General features: G+C 38.5%; 1 protein-coding gene across 2 annotated transcripts in view; it reads left to right on the plus strand.

The window, feature by feature from the left end:
• Positions 1-25,342, plus strand: part of KCNQ5 (potassium voltage-gated channel subfamily Q member 5) — a 340,121-nt gene that overhangs the window by 243,638 nt on the left and 71,141 nt on the right. For both annotated transcript variants that reach the window (XM_034431901.3, XM_034431902.3), the window contains exon 3: positions 19,234-19,360. In XM_034431901.3, coding sequence (XP_034287792.1) covers positions 19,234-19,360 — 127 coding nt within the window. The remainder of the gene's footprint in view (positions 1-19,233; positions 19,361-25,342) is intronic.

Raw genomic sequence — 25,342 nt, forward strand, 5'->3', positions numbered from 1 at the left:
ACAGTGTTTCTCCCTTCTACCTACCCACCCTGTTGTACCAAAGGGAGCCAATGTAAGGTCAAATTTAAGTTTCTTTCTCACGCTTTCCTGTTTTCCCAGGGTGAGCTCATGTTTGGCTAATGTCCTTCCCATATCTTTGCAAAGGTCATCTCTGTGTTCTCTACAATCACGGAGAGACGCACAGCAAATTAGATGCCGATGGAAAACTATGCTGCCTCCTCCAGACCACCCTCCTCATTTCCTCTTTTGAGTTGTGAAGCTCTGTGCACTCCATCAGATGTGTAGCTTAGAAGCGGAGTCATTGCAGGCTTACCTGCTGATGGAGACAAACTCAGACCCTCAGAAGGTTCAGCGATAGGGTTCACAGAACAGATTAAGCCATAATAGTGATTTGCTTGATTTTGGCTTAGCAGTGTGTGAACTCAGCCAATCTTTCCTAACCTCCTAAGGAGGATCCATTAGCAGATGACTAAAGATATATATTAGACACAGACAGATACATTTATCATGCTACAAATGAAAGATCCTAGCCAAAACAATGTCCCTCAAGCGTTGGTGTACATGTTCTCCTTGACCTCTTGGCAACAGCAACATTATTTGGAGGGTTAAGAAAATAGACTATATCTCTCCACCCTACCTTCATTTTTTGCCTATTCTGGCTCATGTCCTATGACAATTTAATATTCAGTTCTTTTAAAAAACATATGCTTCATTTATCCTTGGATTCCTATGTGATAATAAAGATGTGGCTTTGATTGCTTTTCATTCTGACAACTGTTCCCCCTTTTCTCTTCCTCCCCTTTTTGCTTCTAGCCTTTATTATTTCATTGTTTCATTTCCCCCAAATTTTAAGGATCCACTTTCAAAAGCACTTGTATTTGTGTGTTTGTATGTGGGGGGCAGGCAGAGGTCGGTTTCAGCAGGTTCAGACCAGTTCTGGAGAACCAGTAGCGGAAATTTTGAGTAGTTCAGAGAACTGGTAGTAAAAATTCTGACTGGCCCTGCCCCCAAGTCCCAGCTGATCGGGAAGAAATTGAGATTTTACAGTATCCTTCCCCTGCCACGCCCACCAAGCCACACCCACAGAACCTGTAGTAAAAAGTTTTGAAATCCACCATTGGGGATGGGATAGGGGGGGCATCAATGAATCTGCACCATGCCTACTCAGAAGAAAACATTATGATGTTTTCAAATAAACATGCATTGTAATAAAGCCTTAGAAATTTAGTACAGGAGTGGAAATGTGAAGATAAGCATTCTATCAGCAGTATGAATTATTTCCATTTTAAAGTATTTGAGCCACTTTTGAGGGGCTTAGGCTGCATTCAAAATTGTGGGGCACACCAAAGTTCAAGTGGTCAGGAAAAAATTGAACCCCAAGCGGAAATAGGAGGAAACAACAGACATCATATAAATTTGATCAATCAAGTGGCCTTCTCCCCACCCACCCCGCCATCAACCCTACTTTCGAAATGTGTGCTCATATTCTAAACATTGTGAAAATTACAGTGCATTATCTGCCTTGGACCTCCCAACAACAGAAAGATTCCAGAACTGTTATCATGAACTCTGATAGTTTTTTCCCCTTCTAAAACAGTGGCCTAAGGTTGCAAAAATCAAGAGGAGACTGTATTGAGAGTGAGCCCTCTTCACCATCTCTCCCCAACTTTATAGCCCGTGTCAGTGTCAGGGCCACTTTGCTTATGGAGGGTCATGTGCTGGACATGTTTGTATTGGAGGAGGCAGAATCAGAGATTTCTTTCACTGGTTCCATTAAATACATACATCTGAATTTACACAGCGGGTGTGAAAAGAAAAAGTTGTGAATTAAACAAGCTAGTGTTATTTGCTTTAATCCTTCCTAATGTTTATTTTCGTGTAGCCAATTAACCTTCAATCTCCATTCGATATTAGAAAATATATGAGTCTGGTTTTGATAATTTTTTTCCCCAAATACCTTCTCTTTTTCACCGAGTAACAGGTGAAAACTATGGAGGACCTCATGACCTAGTATGTATTCTGCAAATTAACCTAAGGTTAGGTTAATGTGGAGTTTTAACTATTGCTAGTATTAATTAATGGGAAAACTCATTTTAATTTTAATGTTAACATTACTAAAGGAATTTTATTGCTAAATCTACCAGACAAGCAAAACAATTTAATCCATTTGATTACTTTGAGTATACAAAATAAAACATCAAGCATAAAGAACATACTGCAAATAAAATGAGTACTTTAATGTCTTATTAGTTTAAATAATATATTTAAATATACAGTATTCCTAAAGAGATGTGTTGTCTTAGATTTTGGTCTTTAATGGCAATTATCACATTAATTGCCACCAGAATTAAGAATGCTCTCTCTGTATGTTAATGTGTGCAATCCCAGAGCTTTCTTTAACACAGCAGCTATGATTTATTCATACGTAAAAGAACTACAGGAGCTTTAGAAATATTGTACTCTGTTCTGAAATCTGTAGTTATTAATTATGTCTTAAGCAGGCAATTTGATTATTGGAATTATCTTAGGACAACTTCACTTGAATCCACAGAATTTTCGAACAGGAAAGCAAAGGTAAGTTAGGAGAGAAAATAGACCAGTGCTGAATATGAACATGCAATTAAGTTGAAAATTTTCCATTTCACATTTTGTGGTACAGCATCTCAGGTTCAGAAGCAGATCTGTCCCAGAGCAGGGGTGAACATGTCCATATTTGGCCAATGACTATGCCATGTCAGGCCAGACAAGTAGGCAAGCAAATAAAAAGCTTAATTTGGTTTGGCTGAAATCTAGATTTAATTCATATTAGATTACTTAAAACAATTGACAGGATTTCTCACATATATTTAATGGTTTCCTAATTCTGTCATGTTAAAGAGTACAATTTTGTAGTAATTTCTAAATAAACGCTTCAGGAGTCATCACGCGTTAGTCACCTCTGTTCTGGAAAACATTATGCAATGCCCTCAGCTATGAGATGTTGGCTGGATTCCTATAAATTGCACCCACTCATGGTTTCTTTTAAGCCTTATTAAAAAAGATCAGTTGCCCTGGATTTCTACATTGCATTAAGCCAGGAGGAATATTTTAGGATGAGTAGGTTCACATATTGCGAGAAAGCAAAATCTATCATTAGCATTACAGTTTAGCATTACAATATTAATCTCCTCAATTCCTAATTCTCTTTCTCATGCAACTGTTTGATAATAAAGGCATATTGGCACGACACATAAAGCCATGATTGGCAGCCCTCTGTTAGTTTATTAAAACCAGAATTGTCCTGCAGATGATCAGAGGGACAAAAAGCTTTCTTTAATTTCCTGTTACTTATGGTTCACTAGGAAATATTATCATCATAATTCCTAGTATTATGCATGACAACCTGCTTCCTCACATGACTGTACCAAAACCAGTGATCACATCTTCAAAAGTAACATGGCAGTCCTACAGAGAGAGGCGGTATTGATACATGAGTGAACAGTGAATAATTATTCCAGGCAGAATCGCTAGCAAATACAATGGAATTTCCTAAAATGGTAAGAGAAAATTCTGTTTCCTTTACCTTCCCTTGCATATAATGCCATCCCAAATATTGAGAAGCTCTTTAGAGCAAGTCTCTTAAAGTACTTTGCTGCTTACACAAAATAGAGGCACTTTATGCCTGTTCTATTTCATGATTTCATTGGATAGAGTCCAATAGATTAAAAACTCCGACTTTTCAAATGGATTGGAGTAGACTAGCAAAGGAAAACATTTGTAATTGTTGGGCAGATCATATTAGTGTGCTATTTGATAGCAATAGCAATAGCACTTAGACTTATATGCTGCTTTACAGTGCTTTACAGCCTTCTCTGAGCGGTTTACAGGGTCAGCATATTGTCCCCGACAATTTGGGTCCTCGTTGATGCAATATACCATCCCTCTGTGTAGCAAGTTTATTTCCATAGGCCTTTTTGTAACACTATACCTGTTTGGTGAACAAAGCTGATAAATTCCATCAGCAAGACCCACAAGGATTTCAGAAAGATGTTTCTAATGCTAGTAGGATAAAAACATAATTTTGAAAAGCGTAAAAGTAAATTCTCAGGTAAAATACCCCACCTCTGGATGGGGGATTCTGTTCTGTTGCTCAATTGGGACCAGCTAAGCTCCTTGTGGTTCTTCTCTACCATAACAGGCCATAACAGGCCATAACAACTTGCAAGCCATAATTTTGGGATTAGCAGTTAGACAGTAACCATGAAACATTAGAATAGAAGAATAAAATAAAAAGGGACCTTGGAGGTCTTCAAGTCGAACCCTCAGTTTAGGCAGGAAACACTACACCATTTCAGACAAATGGTTGTCCAATTTCTTCTTAAAAACTTCCAGTGTTGGAGCATTCACAACTTCTGGAGGCAAGTTGTTCCACTGATTATATTAAACCAAGCATCATTTATTTGCAGGATTTTCTAAATTTTGTTATCCATAAAGCATCATCTGCACAACACCTTAACTTGGAGACTGAAAAGGTACATTAGGGCTTAGCACCTTGTCCAAATGTATCCTATGTCATACAGTATACATTTTTTAGCATTGATCTTTTTACATTCTACAACAAAGTCACAAAGTGGGATAACAGTGCCGTGTCCTGCCCCTAAAACCTACTACTCTGAGATGTTTGGAAAGCAATAACTCTTGCAATAAATAATATTTTCTCATTTCCTTGCCACCTAAGAAACCTTATTTAATATCACATCACCTTCATTTCTTAATATATATATACCAGGGGTGAAATCCAGCAGGTTCGAACAGGTTCTGGAGAATCGGTAGCGGAAATTTTGAGTAGTTCGGAGAACCGGCAAATACCACCTCCAGCTGGCCCCAGAGTGGGGTGGGAATGGAGATTTTGCAGTATTCTTCCCTTGCCACGCCCACCAAGCCACACCACGCCTACCAAGCTATGCCCACAGAACCGGTAGTAAAAAAAAATTGGATTTCACCACTGATATATACACTATCTCAAATTTAATTTAACTAATTAACTAATCAACTAATTTGAAAAAGAATTTCTACCCCATAGTTCCATATGACAGTTTTTATCTTGCTATGTAAACATTTTCTATTTTGGGGGGTTATTTGACATTTTACTTCTTTTGCAAGTGCTTACTTTTATCAGATAAATTGGATTATCTCCATTTTTAACCCCCTGAAGTGACATTCTATCCATAGTTCTTCACATCCTACTTTATATAAAAAGATTGTGACATGTGCAGTAGAGCTTTTGCTATTATGAAGCTTAACAGATTGTATAATTAAATTCACATTTATTTGCATATGAATAAAACAATAGGTGTCAAGAAAGAACTACTCATTTTTAATATGCTGCTGTTTCACAGCAAGCTCCATATCTCTCTTCTAAGATAAAGACCGCAAGTTTTGTAATACTTTTTTTGTTTTCTGGTACAACAATATTGATTTGTGAGATGGGTGACCATATAAATCAATTTAAATAAATAAAAACATTTTCCAAAATCTGATGCTTGTCTAAAAGAGAGAGAGAAAGAGAGATGGGGAGGGAGGGAGGGAGGGAGGGAGGGAGGGAGGGAGGGAGAGAGAGAGAGAGAGAGAGAGAGAGAGAGAGAGAGAGAGAGAGAGAGAGAGAGAGAGAAAAGGAAGGAAAGAAGGAAAAAGAAAGAAAGAAAAGAAAGAAAGAAAGAAAGAAAGAAAGAAAGAAAGAAAGAAAGAAAGAAAGAAAGAAAAAAAGAAGAGAGAAATAACACCCTCTATTTCATTTAAAGATAGTATTATATTACTATAATAATTTAAATAGTTGCTGGTACCTGGATATAAAAGTTAATGCATTGACAAATTAGGAAATGACGTTAAGGGCATTTCTGATTTGTTGCTCAAACCATATTTTTGTTTTAATGTCTTTAGACAGCAGATGACATCAGTTCAATTTCTTTCCATTCTCTGCACTAAAACTAATTCTGCGGTATTCAATAATAGTGACAATATAATGGCCTCCACTATAATGATGAAAGCAAAATAAACTGTTCAGCCCTTAAAGAATTGTCCTTCAAAGCTGGTTCTCACTTCTTAATTCTCCAGTTCTTCCTGCTAATTCCCCTCAAATGGAAGAACTAATCCTAGCTATCTAGAATTCCAAAATAAATTGGAGTTTTACTTGGCCAACTGTACTTTACATTTTCAGCCATGGTATTATCTTGATGCCATCATTGAAATGTCTTTAAATAATAAGAATATATGTACTATTTTTTTTTTAAAAAAAAATTGATACCTGGCTGATATTTTTTTCTGATATAGCCAAGTCTAAATTAAAATAATTCAATTTGTGGCTTTGTAATGATTGCTTTAATTACTGTGATATGATGGGAACGAACAAACCTAGGTTTGATCTAGGTTTTAAATTAACAAATTTATTCAGTAGAAAAGATGTGCAAGCATAGGTGTTCACATATGAACTTTTATCATTTCCTCAGCCAGAAGGCAATCAAAAGGCACCCAGAAACTCATTCTTCATGCTGGTAATCACCTACGTACAGGGCAGGGTTCTACTTACTTTTACTACCGGTTCACAACGGGGCCGCGCGTGCTTCTGCGCAGAAGTGCAGAAGCATTTTGATGATGTCAGGGTCAGTGGGCGGAGCCTCCTGCCGGTTTTACTACCGGTTCTATAGAACCAGTGCGAACTGGGGGCAACCCACCACTGCCTATGTAACCCTACACTGGCACAGCGGGCAGGTTCTTTGCAGGCATGCCTGTCCACAGTTGTTTTTGCTCACTATACCAAATCCAACGGGATGGAGATGCAGTTTCATCTAACAGGGCCAGGAGAGATGCCTTCTCTATTGTAACTTAACCTATGAAGCAATATCATCCCCACTCCTTGGGATCTAGGTGGATCTAATCCTCTTAGTCTTCCACAAGCTCTAAAGACATTGCTTTTCCTTCAAGACTGGGACTGGGATGTTAGGTGAGGCTCAATTGGTTTGTCTATCTGTTATTGATTTGCAAGATGGAAAGGATTATTTGGACTGCAAGATCATTGCATTTGATTGTTTGTCATAATTATTTTTAACTATTTTGGGGTGTTGTTGCTGTTGTACATGTGAAGAACCACATTTACAAAATGGTGTCCATATAAATTGTTTAAATAAATTAATACTTTCACCATTAACTATTTGACAGATCTACTCATCTTCAAATGCATGCATGCATAGAAACCTTCCACTCTACCACTGTGGAAAAAGCCTGTCTCACTAATCTAAAGTTAGTCATTACCTACTGCTATGTCCAAACTAGTTCCCTACCCTATGAGTGCCGTAACCAGAGGTGGTATTCTGCCAGTTTGCACCGATTTGGGCGAACTGGTAGCGGCGATTGCGGGTGGGGCCCCCTCCCCCTCCCACCCCGGCTACAAGTTGTGCTATTTAGGCAAGTTTTCAAAGCCAGACGCATGTGGGGAAGGCACGCGAGTGAGCAAAGCACATGCGTGGAAGGCCGGGCATATGCACGGACAGTGTGCGCAAAGCTAGTGTGCGTGCACAGGGCGAACTGGTGGTAAAGGTAAATGAAACCCACTCCTGGCAGTAACCTTTAATACTTTCTACTAAGCCAGCAAACAGTTGATTAGCTCAGTATGTGGACTCAACCATTGTGATATGTAAACTATCAATTATGCTAAAGCATTCTATGTAAACTACTCTACTTTGACTAGTTTAAGAAACTATGCTTAAAACAAATTTGGAATAACATGATAGGTGAACTAAACCTATATATATATTGTTAATCTCAATGCTTAAAACTGAGCTTTTTATTTCAAAGAAAAAAAAATCTCAAACCAAGATACCATCTCCAGGGGAAAAGTAAGCCTCTACCTGATTAATTTTCTTGAAGATGTTGTTTGAAATAAACAGCCACTTGAAGGCAAATAGCAGTAGTAATTTATTTTTATTTTACACTGTTACTATATCAATCCCCATCCACCCTACAACACATGGCAGCTCACAGTAATTAAATAATAATAATAAAACTATAAAAGAAACAATCACAATGAAAAAATGAAGTTAATAAACCCAGCTTGTAAAATAAAACAGCAGAAGCCCGCATTTAAGATCTTAACCAATTGTTTTAAAATTCTGAATATCACTATATAAATATGAGGGTTCATTTGGAAAAATTAGCCTTCTATTCTAAATGAACTTTAATAATCATTTAATTCTGAAGAAGGGGGGATTTTTAGTACTAAAATGATTTTAGTTGGAATCATATCAGTAGTGGGTTTCAAATCCCATCACTACCGGTTTGCTTGTGGGCGCTCGCATGCTCGCATCGCATTGCATCACTTCTGCGCATGCACAGAGATGTCCAGGTGGGTGGGCGGAGCCTCCCGCCACCGCCACTACCAGTTCGCCCAATCCGGGGCGAATCAGTAGTAACCCACCACTGAATCCTATATTAGTTGGAACCATATATTCTATTAAATTGTGTGTTACGGTTTACAAGTTATAAAGGCTAGGTTCAAAAAGCATGGTAACAAAACAGACTATATCATAGTTTTCTCGCATGTTGTTGCTTATAAATTGTATGGCCGTGTTCTTTGGGGGGGGTTTTCCCCTCTCTCTTTCTTGTTGAAGTGTAGCTTGGTTTTTGTACCCACAATATCTTGCCTAATTATGAATTCATTTTAAAAAGCTAAACATATAAATATTGTAAAGTCAAAACTTTTTGTGATACAAAAGGACTGAAAATAGAGCTCAGTACCCAAGGTTTCCTTAAAACAAAAAAGCATCAGACTAGTGGTGGGATTCAAAAATTTTTACTACCGGTTCTGTGGGCGTGGCTTGGTGGGCATGGCATGGCTTGGTGGTCATAGCTTGGTGGGTGTGGCAGGGGAAGGATACTGTAAAATCTCCATTCCCACCCCACCCCACTCCAGTGGAAGGTTACTGCAAAATCCCCATTTCCTCCCGATCAGCTGAGACTTGGGAGGCAGAGTCAGTCAGAGGTGGTATTTACCGGTTCTCCGGATTACTCAAAACTTCCACTACCGGTTCTCCAGAACTGGTCAGAACCTGCTGAATACCACCTCTTCATCAGACTTGTGTGTGCATTTTCTCTGTGATATTTTTAAATGTATTTGGTATGTATTTTCTTGGTGGCAAATTATGAACCCAGAAATTTCCAACAGTTATTCAGATGATAGATTGCACAAAGGTATTTGCAAGTTTATAAAAATATAGGTTCTAAATATACATACATACATACATACATACATACATACCAGTGGTGGGTTGCCCCCGGTTCGGACCAGTTCTATAGAACCGGTAGTAAAACCGGCGGGAGGCTCCGCCCACTGACCCTGACGTCATCAGAAGCAATCTGCACATGCGCAGAAGCAAGGCACGCATGCGCAATCCCGTTGCGAACCTGTAGTAAAGGTAAGTAGAACCCACCCCTGATACATACATACATACATACATACATACATACATGCATGAAACCTTTTGGTTTGAATAGTTTAAAATATTTTTGAATATTTTGAATCTTGAATATTTTATATACAGAGATAGTGAGATAGGGACGCAGTGGCTAAGACTCTGAGCTTGTTGATTGAAAGATCGGCAGTTCAGCGGTTGGAATCCCTAGTGCCGCATAACGGGGTGAGCTCCCATTACTTGTCCCAGCTTCTGCCTAGCAGTTCGAAAGCACGTAAAAAATGCAAGTAGAAAAATAGGGACCACCTTTGGTGGGAAGATAATAGCGTTCCGTGCGCCTTTGGCGTTTAGTCATGCTGGCCACATGACCACAGAGATGTTTTTGGACAGCATTGGCTCTTCGGCTTTGAAACGGAGATGAGCACCGCCCTCTAGGGTTGGGAACGACTAACACATATGTGCGAAAGGAACCTTTACTTTTACCTTTATAGAGAGATATTTGTTTCAATATCAATTGTGAATATACCTCTTCTAACTTGAAAAGGCAAAATCTGGACATTCAGTTGACATTAGAGGAAAATCAGTTATCTTGTGTCTATTAATCATACTCTTTATATTTCAGCCTGATATATCACTGAGCTCACTAGATTGAAAAGAATGCCTTCTGTTGATAACTGCATTCATTGATTCATGTTTGCTAGAATTTGTGAAACATTATTGGACGTAATAATTCATTGAAAATTTTACATTGATATATTATTTTGATACATTGGCAGAGCTGCAAGAAACAACCTGACTTTGATCCTTTCAATGTTAGCAAATCAGTCATGAATTGGAATTCTATGAGTGGACACTGGACAGATTCATGGGACCAATTCTTACAATGCATGTATTTGTTTTACATCCAAGTATTTCTACCATGGTTAAGCACATGCTTTGGAAGGACACTGTGATTTCTTTAGTTTTACCTCAGCAAGTTAGGGGAATCACCCAGCCATTTTGGTTTTGGAGCGGAGAGGACCACTGATAGTTTAATGTGTTCTGGGAATGTTGTTACCTGCTTATTATTATTAAAAACTGTGGTTAAGCTTAACACAGCACATGAGCTGATGCAACAAATAAAACTCCTTTGTTAACAAAAGGTGGACTATATAGTCAGAGGTGCTACCTTTGGTTAGCTTGATAGAAATAGGGTTTTTTAAACAGACTATAAATATGAATAATTTATGGGAGGAAATAGTGGGAGATCACTTTCTTTGCCAAAAAATTCTTCATTTCTAATGCTTCTCCACTTATCTGGTATGATAATCTCCATTCTGAATGACTAACAAATGAAACAGCTGAAATAAGCTGAAAGAGAACAGCTTTATTCTGGACAAGGAAATGTTTTACCTGCCAAATAATATATACATCTTACCCTGTTTCTCTGACAAAGTGCTGAATAAGCTTTTTTCCAAGTACTTTGTCTGCTGCAGTTATCTCATGAACTTTTAATCATTTCAAGACAGTTTAAAGTAATTATAATATCTTAGAAGTTGTTTCCAATTCATTGCTTCTTATCTTGGCTGTTATTTTTGCATTTCTAACATACCCTATTGTGATGGCTCAGAGCACTATCAATATTTTAAAATAAAAACATCCAGTTTTTCAACCCACCATTAGAAGTGGGTTGCAGGGAAAGGAGTCAGCTTTATCTTCCTCTTGAGTTTTGCCTTCCCTAGCTAGCAAAGAGGAATAGATTCTCCAAAAGAGGGCTTATTAGTTTCCTCATAGTGATACACTCCTTCATCAGAGAAGAGAAGGTTAGCAGGGTATGGGTGTGTTGAATTTAGAAGAAGGACAAAGGTCTCCAGGACAATGGAGAGGCACCTGGAGGGAGTGGCTTCATTAGAAGCCAACATCCCAGTCTTAGAAGCATAAAAACAACCCTGTAGTGTTATATGGAATTATCACATAATTGTCAAGTTATGATAAGCAGGAACCTAAGAGTTCCAGGGAGTTTGAATTGGTGTGCCATGCAAACTTTAGATTGATGCAAATAAAAGTAAGAGTGTTAAAGTTCTGATAGCTTTTATTAGAATGTTCCACCAGCAGCTAAGATAGAACTAAGAGCCAGTAATTTAGTCAACGGCTTGCAGAGTTCAAAGATAATTTTGCTTGCCTTGTAAATTATGCCAGCCCTGAAGACTGCTAACTTGCAGACGCTGGAGACAGGATTGCCCAGAGGAGAAGTCCAAGCTAGTCTCTAGATCAGAGGCCAAAGAATTGCACAGAAGTGATCCATAGTCAATCTGAAAATCTAAACACAGAGCAAGGAGGCAAGAGGAATTTGAAACAGGTTGGAGCAAGAACCCATGTCTAGAATACATGCTTCTATAGCCAGAGTTCCTGTCGGTACGTAATTAGAGGAGTTAATGCCCCTTCAACTCAAGAAGCTATGCCAGTCATGTAGTAGCAATGGGCAACAGAGTCCAACAGAGTCAAAACAAAGTAAAAAAAAAAAAGGGGGGGGGGAGCAGCACTGGCAGCTGGAAAGTAGCTCTCACAAGACCTCAAAAGAAAATCAGAAATCCAGGGGAGGACAGCATTGCAACAATAACACTACACAAAGGAGATTAAAAGAGCTGTATCACCAAGGGTGACAGAAACCCCAAGAAAAGCCAGGAGAACCAAGTGGCAGTTGTAATCCAGCCATCCTGACAGTAGGTCTTTGCCAGGCTTAAGAAATGAACCAGCAAGAGGAAGACGACTGCTGTGTAGCAGACTGCAGGGATGCAAGGAATAGGAGCTGAAAGCAGGGGGCAAAGAGAACAAAGTATAACTATATAGGAATTTTGATGTGGCTACAAATACTATATAACCCGTTAAAATAAGAAATTGCCAGATGGAGAGAATATAGGATTCTTAGCTAAAGCATTACTGCAACTAGGCTAAGAGGCAAAAAAAAAAAAAAAAAAAAAAACCCACCCCAATATAATATAGAGAATAAAAGAATAAAAGCAAAAGTAGAACTATAGGATCAAGAAATAAAAAGCAGACTGAGCTGTAGAACAAAGAGTTATAATAATAGATCATAATTAAGAATGCATGACATCAAATAAAATCATAACGATTAGAGGATAGTGAATAATGCATAGCAATGGTATAAGAGAGAAGAAAGATACAGCTGTTTAATTGCCTATTATAAAATCAACGTTGGTTTTTATGACTTTATGATTATAATACATTTTTCCCAAAAGGAATTGGTCTGTGTCCTACCTTCCCCTGAACTATCCCTGAATATATAACAATGTTCAAAAAACAGAAATTCAGAATGCTTCTGAAACAGAGACACTGATAAGGCCTGGTTTTCACACCTACAACCGCTGCAGGATCTCCATGGTCATATGATCAAAATTTGGGCACTTGGCAACTGGCAGCTATTTATGATAGTTACACTGTCCCTGGGTCATGTGAACACCATTTGTAATCTTCCTAGCTGGCTTCCGACCGGCAAAGTCAATAGGGGAAGCCCGATTTACTTAATGTTTGCATGATTCAGTTAACAACTGCAGCGATTCGCTTCATAACTATGGCAAAAAGGTTGTAAAATGGGGCAAAAGCTAAAAACTGCCTTGCTTAGTAACAAAAACTTTGGGCTCAGTTGTAGTCATAAGTCAAGAACTATCTGTCAGTCCTGGAGGCCATCTTTTTCTTTGGATCTTCAGGGCTGCCACACTTAGTGCTGTTGGAAACTGGGAGGGCGAATTGCATAGAGTGGTGGAGATATTTAGCCATAACAACATTCCTTTCTCTGAGAGCCAAGGACATTCGGGCTTGCATCTGAAGTGGCGTGACTGGGAGGCATCTCCAGTTGGGATGGTGCATTAATTGGACCATGTGATGGACATGTGGGTGCAGGGGAAGGGACTTGGACTTTCTTTTGGGTGGGGAAAATCTGGAAGCTTTCAGATTCGGGTTTTCCCAGATGTGCCAATATGACATCTCTAATAAACTGGAACTTTGAGGAACTTCTGGCCTTGGAGCCTTCTTTCATTGGGGGTGTTATTTGGAACCCTGACACTATCTGTATAAAGCACCTTAGGTACCTCTAACTTCCAGCAGGCTTTTCTAGGACATAATATGCTATATGTGAATTGCAGCAATAATTAAATGGGCCCTCCAGCAGGATTGAAACATTGCACTGATTTATGGTTTGTTTTCATCATCATTTGTTAAAAATTTAGTTCAGTCAGCACAAGACACCAAACCATAAAACATAATTCAAACCTTAATTGCTTGATTCATATAATGTACTAAGCCAAAACCAAACCATTCATGTTTAGCTGCATAATATGTAAACCAAGCCATAGATTTTATCCAGAATCATATTCCCTCATCACAAAAAGTATGATGCGTAAATTCATCCAACTAATTTTGCAAGAGTCCAAGAAATTCTGATTCCAAAGGCAGAAAATCCAAATGGTGTCCCCATCTGGTTATAAAAATATCACAAAAAATAATACTTTACTGTTCTTTAATTATACCCAAATTTGCTGAAGGCAGGCGCATTATTCTGTTTAATTTTAGGGTCAGCCCTACAATAATTTCTTCTGTTGTCTGATCAAATAGATAATGCTAGGCTTTGAGGCAGGAAAAAAGATAGCAAAGTCTGTACAACAGAAGAAAAATACGTTCATACTATACACAATGACTTTTTAGTATCAAATCACATTTAGCTCTGTGGAGAAATTCTGCTACAAGTTGTTCTGCTCTAATAGAAGGGTCAAGCTTCATGTAAAATGGGAGATTTGAGACTGGATTCTTATAGACCTATTGTTCAAATTACTGACCTGCTGCTACCATCTAAACATTTGTATTAAATTTTACCTTCATATGTGCACCTAATGATTCCCATGTTTCGGTTATGAGATTCATTTAAGCAATGTTGGATTTAGAGCACTGATTTGCTTCACCCACTGCAGTAGGCTTGGCTTGTTTTAACTGGTTTGTTAAATCATCCAGAATAGTTTGGTTCACACATTGCCATGAGCAATAAAACATGGTTTAAACATTACAGTGGTTGGGATCACCTTTCCTACTAAAACAAAGTAAATTAAATGACTTAATCCACAGCTTCTCTCAGCTCAGGGAAACCCCACACCAAGGGTTTGGGGCTTTTAAGCATGAAAGTTTTAAACTAGAGATTCTCAAGCTTTGGTGCTGAGATCCTCTAAAATAATAAATTATTTTCTGTGACATCCCTTGATCCCTCATAAAATTATATTTAATTTTGCTTGCTTGGGCATTTAAATTATATTTAAGTGCCCAAGCAAGCATGCTATCTTTACCAGAAGCTTCCTAAAATAGTGAGTTTGGTGCCACTCATTCTTTCTAGTTCTGAGGCTATTCTCCAGGTCTTCAGCCCTCTTTCCTATCCAACCAGCCATCACTTGAGTTGTTGTCTCTTTCTCTCTTGACTACACCAAGAGTCAGAGCTGTGTTGATGTAGCACTCCCTGCTTCCCTCTATTAACTACCCAGAGCTGGAAGTGTTTGATTTCACATCTTGGCACCATTGACACCAAGTGTCAAGCCCCCTCCTGTAGTGATTTTCTTTGAGTTTAGCATGCCAGGGAAGCCCAGCCCTTGAACTTGTTTCCCATCCTAAATACAATCTCCAGAACAAGTGGAGAAGGTTGTTCAAAATCACCCTCTCCTTCCCACTGTTTCTACATCAGGGTCCTGCCTTCTCTAAAAATCAGAGCTCCAAAGAAATTGTTTCCTGCTCATTTGTCTTTTAGCTCTTCTGGTTATTCAAAAAATTTTGATCCTTTTTCAAATTTGCTCACAAATTTGAATTCGGGTCTTAATTCAGAGTTTTGAGAGTACTTGCTTTAAGTTTGTATAAGGTTTAACACACAAGTTCTTAACCGGGGGTGAAATGTAAAATGTGTTACTACCGGTTCTGTGGGCATGGCTTGGTGGGGGGGGGTAATCTGACTGGGTGGGCGTCGCCAATTTTTTTTTTTTTTACTTTTCAAAGCATTTTTTCTAATGCTTTGAAAAATCAGGAAACTCAGCTGGGATCGTCAGAGAGGCTTTTTAAAAAAATACCTCTCTGCCATCAGGCAACTCAGCTGGAATCGTCAGAGACTTTTCAAAGCATTTTTTTTACCACCTCTTCGGCCAAGAAGTTGCAGAAAAAAATGCTTTGAAAAGCCTCTGACTATCCCAGCTGAGCCGCGCGATCACCAGAGACTTTTTTTTTTTACTTTCAAAAGCATTTTTTCGTCGGAAGAGGTTGTAGAAAAAATGCTTTTAAAAGTAAAAAAAAAAAGCCTCTGATGATCCTGCGGCTCAACTGGGCATGGTGGGGGGGGGGCAGGGATTTTTGCTACCGCTTCTCCGAACCACCTGCCGCCATCGCTACCGGATCGGGTGATCCGGTCCGAACCGGGAGCATTTCACCCCTGTTCTTAACCTTCTAACTTGTAAAAAAGTAGCTGTAGGCTACAGAGCACCTGGATGATTCACTTTCTTCCTAAAGGCTCTAATGCTGTGATGACAAGCCTATAGTACGTGTGCCCAAAGTGGCACGTGGAGCCATGTTGCCTGGCATGCGCAGCATCACCCGTTCCCCTTCCGGGTTTCTGGCACGCATGTGCGCATGACGATCAGCTGGCCTTTTTGCATGCGGCAGTGCTGGAAACTAGAAGAGCTGGTCTTCCATTTTCCTGCATGAGCATGCGCGCCGGCCAGCTGATCGTCATGTGCGCTAGAAACCCGGAAGAGTAGCTGGCTGAAACCGGAAGTTCAATTTCAGGGGGGCGCATGCACATGCGCCCTGGGCAGCTCCTCTTCCAGGTTGTGGCCCAGATGCACCCTGTGCCGAAACGCATTTGGTGCCGGGTTCCGGCCCAGACGTACTCGGCGTACTTCAGCATTCAATGCCGAAAAGGTTCACTATCAGTGAAAAAAAAAAGGTTTATTTGATGTTTTAGGTTTTTTTTTCCCCATCTTGGAATAAGACCTTGGAATATTCCAGAGAATATTCCTGTTTGTAGATGTAAATATATCAATCTATTTATCCCAATTAGTATTTATATAAGTATTATATAAATAGATGGTTTAAAATTCCAATGATCTTAAGGGGAAGGATGCAGCTTGTCACAGAGAGGCTCCACTGCAGCATAGTCTTTGTGAAGTCTGGTATCCAGGTTTGGTCCACAAAAACATCAGAAATAAATAACATAGAAGTAATAATTGTAGAGCTAAGCAACTGTATGGTCAACTCGGTGTATAAACCGCAACTAATTGAGATCAAGGGTGACAAATTTAATACATTTAATAAGGATAAAATAAATTTTATTATTGGTGACTTTAATAGTCACAGCAGCATCTGGAGATATCCCAATGGCTATAGAAATGGAGAACTCTTTTAAATGACAACAAATTACCAGCATCGTTTAACAGTAGAAGGTAGTACAGGGGATGTAACCTGGATTTGATATTTGTGAGCAATGTATTAAAGTAGTTTGCCCACCTACTCCAAATTCTCAGCACCAGCCAATTATGTGCCAGGTTACCGCTGTAGTTTGACCTCATAGTAACCCCTTTGGACATAATTATAACTTTTAAAAAGCCGACTAGCTTAAATTTCAGAGACTATTGGACAGTGCTGTTATTCAATTAATACCTAAACCAAACTATTATAACAAATTTGTGGAGGCTGTTAAAAAATGCTCCTGGCTATCAATTCCACAGGGCTGTAAAACCAACTACATCCAAGGCCTTACAGCAGAAACGAAAGACAAATTGCAGAAGCATCTCACGCTTTTTGAGGTTGATCTTATGGCAGAGGACTCAGTGAGTGCAGGCCAGCAGTTAATTATTTCTATAGCTGAAGCTAAGAGAAAAAGCTGGATTAAAACAATATGAACGTAAGTAGCCACAAAGCGTGAAGATCATTGAGTCATCCCCCAACTCACTCTCGAGATTATGCTAATGTGACAGCAGACCAAATAGCCAGTCAGCTTCTTAAGAACGACAATCCAGATCAAAGGCCACCAAAACACAAGATTAGGATCAACAGATAGGAGGAGGATGAAACGACTAATTTATTGAGGCTATAAGTGTCAACATTCAGTTTAAGTATCCAGGATCAGAAGAGTAAGCTACAGAAAGCTGCTGGCTTGGATGACTCTTTTTTGAACAGATGAAGCAATTTGGACTAATGGCAAGACAGTGGCTACTAGAAATGTTTAATGAATGCTTGGAACAATGTAAGATTCCTGATATCTGGCGAAACGCTACGGTTGTTTTAAAATCAGGTAGAGGCCAATAACCCTAAGAACTACCATCCAATTTCTCTCTTGTGCCATACCTACAAAATCTTGCCCCCTCCCCAAAAAAAGTTGCACTGAACAGATCCTGCATTTAATCCAGTACATTGAAGATGGATTCCAAAAGGGCTCACGGCCACATATGATACCATCAATCTTAGAAGACTGAAGCAGAACATTTATGATATGACTAAAGATTTTAAACTTACAAATATCATTAGGCCTCTGCTTTGGAACCACATGTTTTTTGTGGAGTTCCAGGAGAGGCAAAGTAGATAGAGGAATCAAAGGAATGGCTTACCACAGAATAGTGTATTGGCTCCAATTCCTTTTAATATTTACACCAATGATCAGCCACTCCCTATATGTATGCTGATGATTGAGCAATGGCTGTACAGGGAAAAACATTTGAGGAGGTTGAACAGCCTTTACCCGAAGCCCTGGTAGAGCTGGATGGAGACTATTGTGATAACCAGTTAAGGCCAAATCCAGCAAAATGTCAGGTATGGCCTTTCCATCTTTGCAATTAGCTGGCTGCTAGGAAGCTGCACATTATATGGAAAGGGACGTTATTGGAGCATTGCTACAGCCCTAAATAATTAGAGGTCACTCTAGATAGGGCCCTAACATATAAGCAGCACTCAAATGAAAGTCAGTGGACAAAATAACATCCTTAGGAAATTTATGAGCTCTACCTGGGGTGCCAAACCAAGAGTCCTTAAGACAATAGCTTTAGCTCTTTGCTAAAGTTTGGTATAAATCAGCACATGCTGGGAAAGTAGATGTTGCTCTGAATGAAGCTCACAGAATTATTACCGGGTGCCTTAAACCATCTACCATTTAGCTGGCATTGCCCCGCCTGCTGTTCATAGAGAAGCTGCAGCACACAGAGAATGTCAAATCATCAATATCTAGACAATATCCACTCTACAGTCTGCAACCAGTTCATCAGAGATTGAAATCTAAGAAAAGCTTCCTTAGGTCAATGGAAGACTTCGAAGAATTTAAAAGCATAGAGGATCTATGGAAAGCTACAAAGAACCAATGGATGGAACCAATGGAGGAAATGGCACCTGGGTCTGGTGAAAACTGGGAAGTATGGAAATTGTTGAATAGATTGCACACGGGTACAAGAAGATTCAGAGACATTCTGAACAAATGGAGCTATCTGCCCTTTGCAATTGTGGTGACGTGCAGACAACAACACATATGTATACCTGTCCTTTATGTCCTGATCAGTGCACATTTGGGGACCTCATGGCAGCATGACAGAATGCAATTAATGTTGCTAGTTTCTGGGCAAGATCTGCTTAACTTGTACATATTTGAATCTTGTATTTTATATTTTATACCATTTAGTATGCCTTGTTTTAATCGTGATACGTGATACAGTATCCCGTATTCATTCCTTTGCTGCTGTTCTCTTGGCTGACTTCACCAGCTGCCTCTTTTTTCGTTTCCTCCTAGGAATCAGTGATGATTGTTGTCTTTGGTTTGGAATTTATCATACGCATCTGGTCTGCTGGCTGCTGTTGTAGATATCGTGGATGGCAAGGAAGACTGCGATTTGCAAGGAAACCTTTCTGTGTAATAGGTGAGTTGTTCAAGTATGACTAATTTCATCTGAAAAACAGTACTGGTATAGAAAAAGAGCCACTTTGGTGTATTGGTTAACCCACCCGAGTAGAAAGTGGTAGACCATGAATTCCACTCCCACCTTAGGCACAAGGCCAGCTGCATAATCTTGGGCCGGTCACTCTCTCTCAGCCCTAGAAAGAAAACAAGGGCAAACTACTTCTAAAAAACTTACCAAGAAAACTACAGGGACTAGTCCAGGCAGTTTGCAGGAGTCAAGACTGATTCAAAGGCATTAAAAAAAAAAAGTTATAGAAACCACAGAATTTTGTTTGCTATTATTTTGAATCGAATTCTAGGTTACATTTGACTGATTCCATTTTGATAAAAAGAGTTTTTGCATGTTCGGCTTTTGCTAGTGGTGTTGTCAAAAAACTGCAGATCTTTTCCTTTCGGTATAAGGAAGCTCATACTTAATTCATATTATTCTTGCCTAAATTAATTAATTAATTAATTAATTAATTAATTAATTAATTAATTAATTAAGGTAGGAAAAAATAGCCCCCCATAAAGTATGAGCTGAAATTAATTCATATATAAATAAAATTAAAAGGTTTCATATTATCATGAAATCCTTTATTCGCAAATGGAGCATAACAGAATTTGGCACTGCCAAAAACGTAGAGTCAAACTTATCAGCCAGAAATAGTTGAATATAACAATGATCGGTATATCCTGGGAAGTCCACAAAGAGGTGCAATATATCTATTTTTAATACTTCTGTAAAAAAGGCAATAAAAGGATTCCATTGCATGTGGCAAAGTGGCATGTATGGGAGTAAAGATAAAAGTTCCTCTCGCACATATGTGCTAGTCGTTCCCGTTTCAAAGCCGAAGAGCCAGCGTTGTCCAAAGACATTCCCGTGGTCATGTGGCCGGTATGACTAAATGCCAAAGGCGCACGGAACGCTATTACCTTCCCACAAAAGGTGGTCTCTATTTTTCTACTTGCATTTTTACGTGCTTTCAAACTGCTAGGTTGGCAGAAGCTGGGACAAGTAACAGGAGTGTATGGGAGTAATCAATTGTTATAAGGGATTCTTTTGAATGTTCCTTCCCATACAGAAGTAAGCAATAATTTAGATACGATAAATGCCACCTCTGCAGAATTTTACAGCACATTTTAATCTTTGTAGATCTAGTTTGTGATTAATTCACAATCAACTCCAACACAAATAATCCATTTGGCTATTACAGTCCCCTTCTCAAAAAAAAAAATAATTAAAAAAAATTAAAGAGACATCTCATTTTTTATTTCTAAATTTGATGAAGTTTGGAAACTTCACCTCTGGTTGATATTTTCCTAGATGAACATCATTGCGGAAAGAGCACAAGGGATCTAGAGTTTTCCTTATATATTAATGTTTGGTTCAAATTGTTTTGCCTTATTTGAATTATGAATCGTTTAATCAATTCTCATCAGTGTGATTGCTATCAAGGAATAATTATATAATCATAATTATATATTCAAATTATTATAATTAACCCTTAAATTTATCCTAGTGAAAAAATATACAATAATATTATTTATTATATGACCTTCTCATCTTTCTTCAGAAGCTCAGGGTAGTATACCTGGAACCCCCTTTTCCATTTGCCCCTAACTACCCTATAAAATAGGTTGGGTTGAAAGAAAGTGATTAGCGCCAAGACTCCTTAAGAGCTTCCACAACTCACATTGGATTGGAACCTGGACTTTGCAGTGGAATTTCAACCACTTACTCCTACCCTGTAATGGTTGTGCTTTAATGTGGTATTAAAATGGATAAATAAAAGATGATTAAAGTTCCAGATATGTCCCCATTTTTTTCCATATAAACATAAAAGAGATTGAAACATGAATCAATTGCCTTTCTTGGAAAAAAACCAAAAGGAAAGAACAGAAGAAGAAGGAGGAGGAGAAGAAGGAGAATGAGAAGAAGAAGAAGAGGAGGAGGAAGAAGAAGAGGAAGAAGAACCACCTTTTAGCTATTGGTCATTGCCTAGCTCCACTGCTTCTCAAATAAAAATCCTATAAATACCACTGTAAAGTGGGAGGAGCTATCTCCTTTTTCACTATCAACTGATATATTATAATTTGATTGTTGTGAGCTGCCCAGAATCATTGAGAGTTGTATTTATACATGGCGTTTTCCCTCCATGTATAAATTTATCCAGCATACTTACCCATTTCTTATTGTGACCTTACATGGTAGTAGAAAAAGAAAAAAAAATAGGCCTTGCTATTCGGTTTATAGTACACAATCTTGCTAATAAAGAAGGACATGGTGCTTTTCATTATTGTAATATCTGCATTAGTCATTTAATAGTTGGATTACCATTCTATGGATGAAGTATTTTACATCTTTAGTCATTTGAATTCCCAAGTAGTTAACGCTTGAAAACTGTAATGCAGAGCCAGATAATTTGTGCATAGTTAACTGAGCAGCTAGAACAGTATACAAAGAAATGAGCTCTGACTTTCCACAATTTATTTTTAGCTCTGCAAACTTGCAAAAAGAGGGGGGGGGGGACCCTAATCCTTTAAATCTATTGCATTGCTTTAAGAAGATTAGATTAAAAATGTTTCAACCACAGATTATTGATGTGGATTTTATGATCAATTGGTGTTTCTTTGATCTGTGGATTATTTCTGAATATCCTAAGTAATGGCTATAATGAGATTGCAACAACATTGGAAAAGAGTAGACAGTCATGATATGTCCCTCTTTTATATCAACGTATTTAGCATTGTAATTATTAATACGGAGTTGTGCTTCTTCTGCTGATAAATTAATACCTTAAAACCATCCCCAGGATATGATATTGTTAATTAGACATAACCAATTAACCCTGTCAAAAGCCTTCATTGCACCTAGCAAAATAGCTGTTGAAAAGCTTTTCATGTTAAATATTGTACTGAGTACTAATTAGGAAGCACATTTAATCAAATGAAATCAGGCCCACTTATGGAGTGATACTTTTCTGAATCATTGGCTAAGGAAAAGGGAGCGTATTTTGAGCAGGACAAAGGAGGTGGTGTTTCTAATCTTAAAAGCTATAAAAGCAATTCTGTTCCACTTATTCTGCAAGTTACAATCATCATTTATCTGTATTTTCCTGTTTTTATAGATGTAATCACTTTCTTCTCGTTATCAGCTTGCTTTTCCTTTTCACTTTCTTTTTTTCATGAAGCTAATTATGTTTTTATTGTTTGGTTTTGTTTTTAGCCTCAATTTCTTCTGCTCTATTTGTCAGATTCAGAAGAGTCTGAATTTTTTTTTTACTCATACTGTGTTTCACCAGGTTGTTGCTCTGTATTTCCCACCCTGGCAATATTCTTTCATGTTGCCTTCAGACTTGTAGTTATGCAACAGAAGACTTTCCAACTTTCTCATTTCAATTCAGTTTCAGTTTCTACAGATTATTCCTTCCAGTCACATTTTTGAAATGTTATTTACTTGTATTTGTTTGTTATTATTTCTTTCCTTTCTTCTTCAACATGTTCTCCTGTTTTTAAAAACTGGTCTGTCTACTTTCCTTTTCATAAAAAATTCAATTTATTATAGTTTTCTTTTTCCCATGCCATTACTAAATCACATGTTTCCTTATCAAGTCTCCAAAATGTTTGATTCTTCTGATTTAGAGATATTTAAATTCAATGATCAGTTCAGTGTACTAAGTGACAGTGCATCTTTATGCATATTTAGTCCTGCTAAGTATTTCCTGGCCTTTTTTGTTTGCTAGGCCAAGTATTTGCTTTTTATTTCTGGAATTCTAATTTTATTGTTAGATTGTTAGATTTCACGATTGCAATGGTGAAATGTTTTGATTTAGTATAAATAATGTAACTCTACTAGTTTTGCTTGTTTCACCATCATCTTTTCTCTTCACTTGCTCTACTGCTATTTTTTTTGCAAGTTGAAATTTAAATATCTTCTACTATCTCTATGCTAACTTTCCTTCTTATTTTGTATTCTATTATCTCTTTATTGAGTCTCTCATTCTTAAATTTCTAGTACTATTTTATATCATGTCACATCTCAAACTTGATTTTTTAAGGCTTGCCCTTTTTTATTATTCACTCTCTCTAAAATTACACTACTATTGATATTTTAAAAGTTTAATTTCCCCATCAGTTTGGGCTTTTAAACAATATTTTAAAGAGCTTTGTTTGTTCATTGATTCTGCGGTTCTCCCGTTCCTAATTCTCCCTAATTCTCCCTAATTCTCTCTTTCTATTCCCTTTGTAAGTTAAAATTATTAAGGCTATCATTTATTCCTGTCAATGACCAGCAAAAATAAAAAAGTACAATTCCAAAATAAAATCAAACAGATGAATTCAATGATAAGTCTGTGAGCAAGACCTGTCTTATTCAATAGGACCAGTGGTGGGTTTCAAAATTTTTTAGTACCGGTTCTGTGGGTGTGGCTTGGTGGGTGTGGCATGGCTTGGTGGGCGTGGCATGGTGGGCGTGGCAGGGGAAGGATACTGTAAAATCTCCATTTCCTCCCAATCAGCTGGGACTTGGGAGGCAGAGAATAGATGGGGGCGGGGCCAGTCCGAATTTTTACTACTGGTTCTCCGAACTACCCAAAATTTCTGCTACCGGTTCTCCAGAACTGGTCAGAACCTGCTGAAACCCACCTCTGAATAGGATGTTGTTTGGAATGCTGTTAATGCTATTTTATTACTGCTGAGAACATTGGGCAGGTTCTTTAGAATGCCATCCCACTTTGCACTCCAGGCTCTGTCTATCACATCTACTTTGTTCACTGATTTTTAGGTTAGCCATGAACAACACCGGAGAATCTGGAGATACTTCCAAGCAGGGGATTTATGATTTATATTTATTTATTTATTTATTTATTTATTTATTTAAATTTTTATACCGCCCTTCTCCCGAAGGACTCAGGGCGGTGTACAGTCAAAAATGAAACCCACAACTATATGAAAGTTAAAAGACAATTTAAAAATATTAAATAATTTGGCCGAAAGAGCTAAAATAGAAACCACCCATTAAAATAGCTTTTAGGCCAGCCCTGCTTGGTGAAACAATAGCATTTTCAGGGCGCGGCGAAAGGTGCGAAGGTCGGGGATCCTACGAATCTCCGGGGGCAGCTCATTCCAGAGGGCAGGTGCCCCCACAGAGAAGGCTCTCCCCCTGGGGGTCGCCAGTCGACATTGTTTGACCGATGGCACCCTGAGGAGTCCCTCTCTGTGGGAGCGTACTGGTCGATGGGAGGCTATCGGTGGCAGATGCAGTGGCTATACAGCAAATGTGAATTTTTTAAGTAGGGCCAAGGATTCTTGCCTTCTTCTTGTGATATTTCTTTTTCCCCAACATTCTATCTTTTATTTAATCAAAGAAAGTTGGAGGAGGGGAGACACAATATATCAACCGTTTTTTAACTGATTGCTTTAACTTAACCCCATCCCCCACCCCCTCTAGAGGAACCTCTGTCTATGTTACCTGTGGGAAGGGCAGTCAATACAATTTTATCTCAGCTGTTTATTTTGGTATAGCTTAGATTCATGAGCAGGGGTGAAATCCAGCAGGTTCTGACAGGTTCTGGAGAACTGGTAGTGGAAATTTTGAGTAATTCGGAGAACCGGCAAATACCACCTCTGGCTGGCCCCAGAGTGGGGTGGGAATGGAGATTTTGCAGTATCCTTCCCCAGGAGTGGGTGGGAATGGAGATTTTGCAGTATGCTCTCCCTGCCACGCCCACCAAGCCACACCACGCCCACCAAGCCATGCCCACAGAACCAGTAGTAAAAAAATTTGAATTCCACCACTGACTTTGAGGCATTACGCAAAGAAACTTTTAAGATGGTACAACAAAATGTACCTGGTGTGTGTCATTTCCTGGTGTGTGTGTGTATGTATATATGTATACACACACACAAAATGGGCTACAAGACAAACGAAACAACATCTGGTGCTAAAACAACAAAAATT

Source organism: Pantherophis guttatus, chromosome 1, assembly GCF_059756535.1.
Source record: "Pantherophis guttatus breed Tessera chromosome 1, ASM5975653v1, whole genome shotgun sequence".
NCBI lineage: Eukaryota > Metazoa > Chordata > Lepidosauria > Squamata > Colubridae > Pantherophis > Pantherophis guttatus.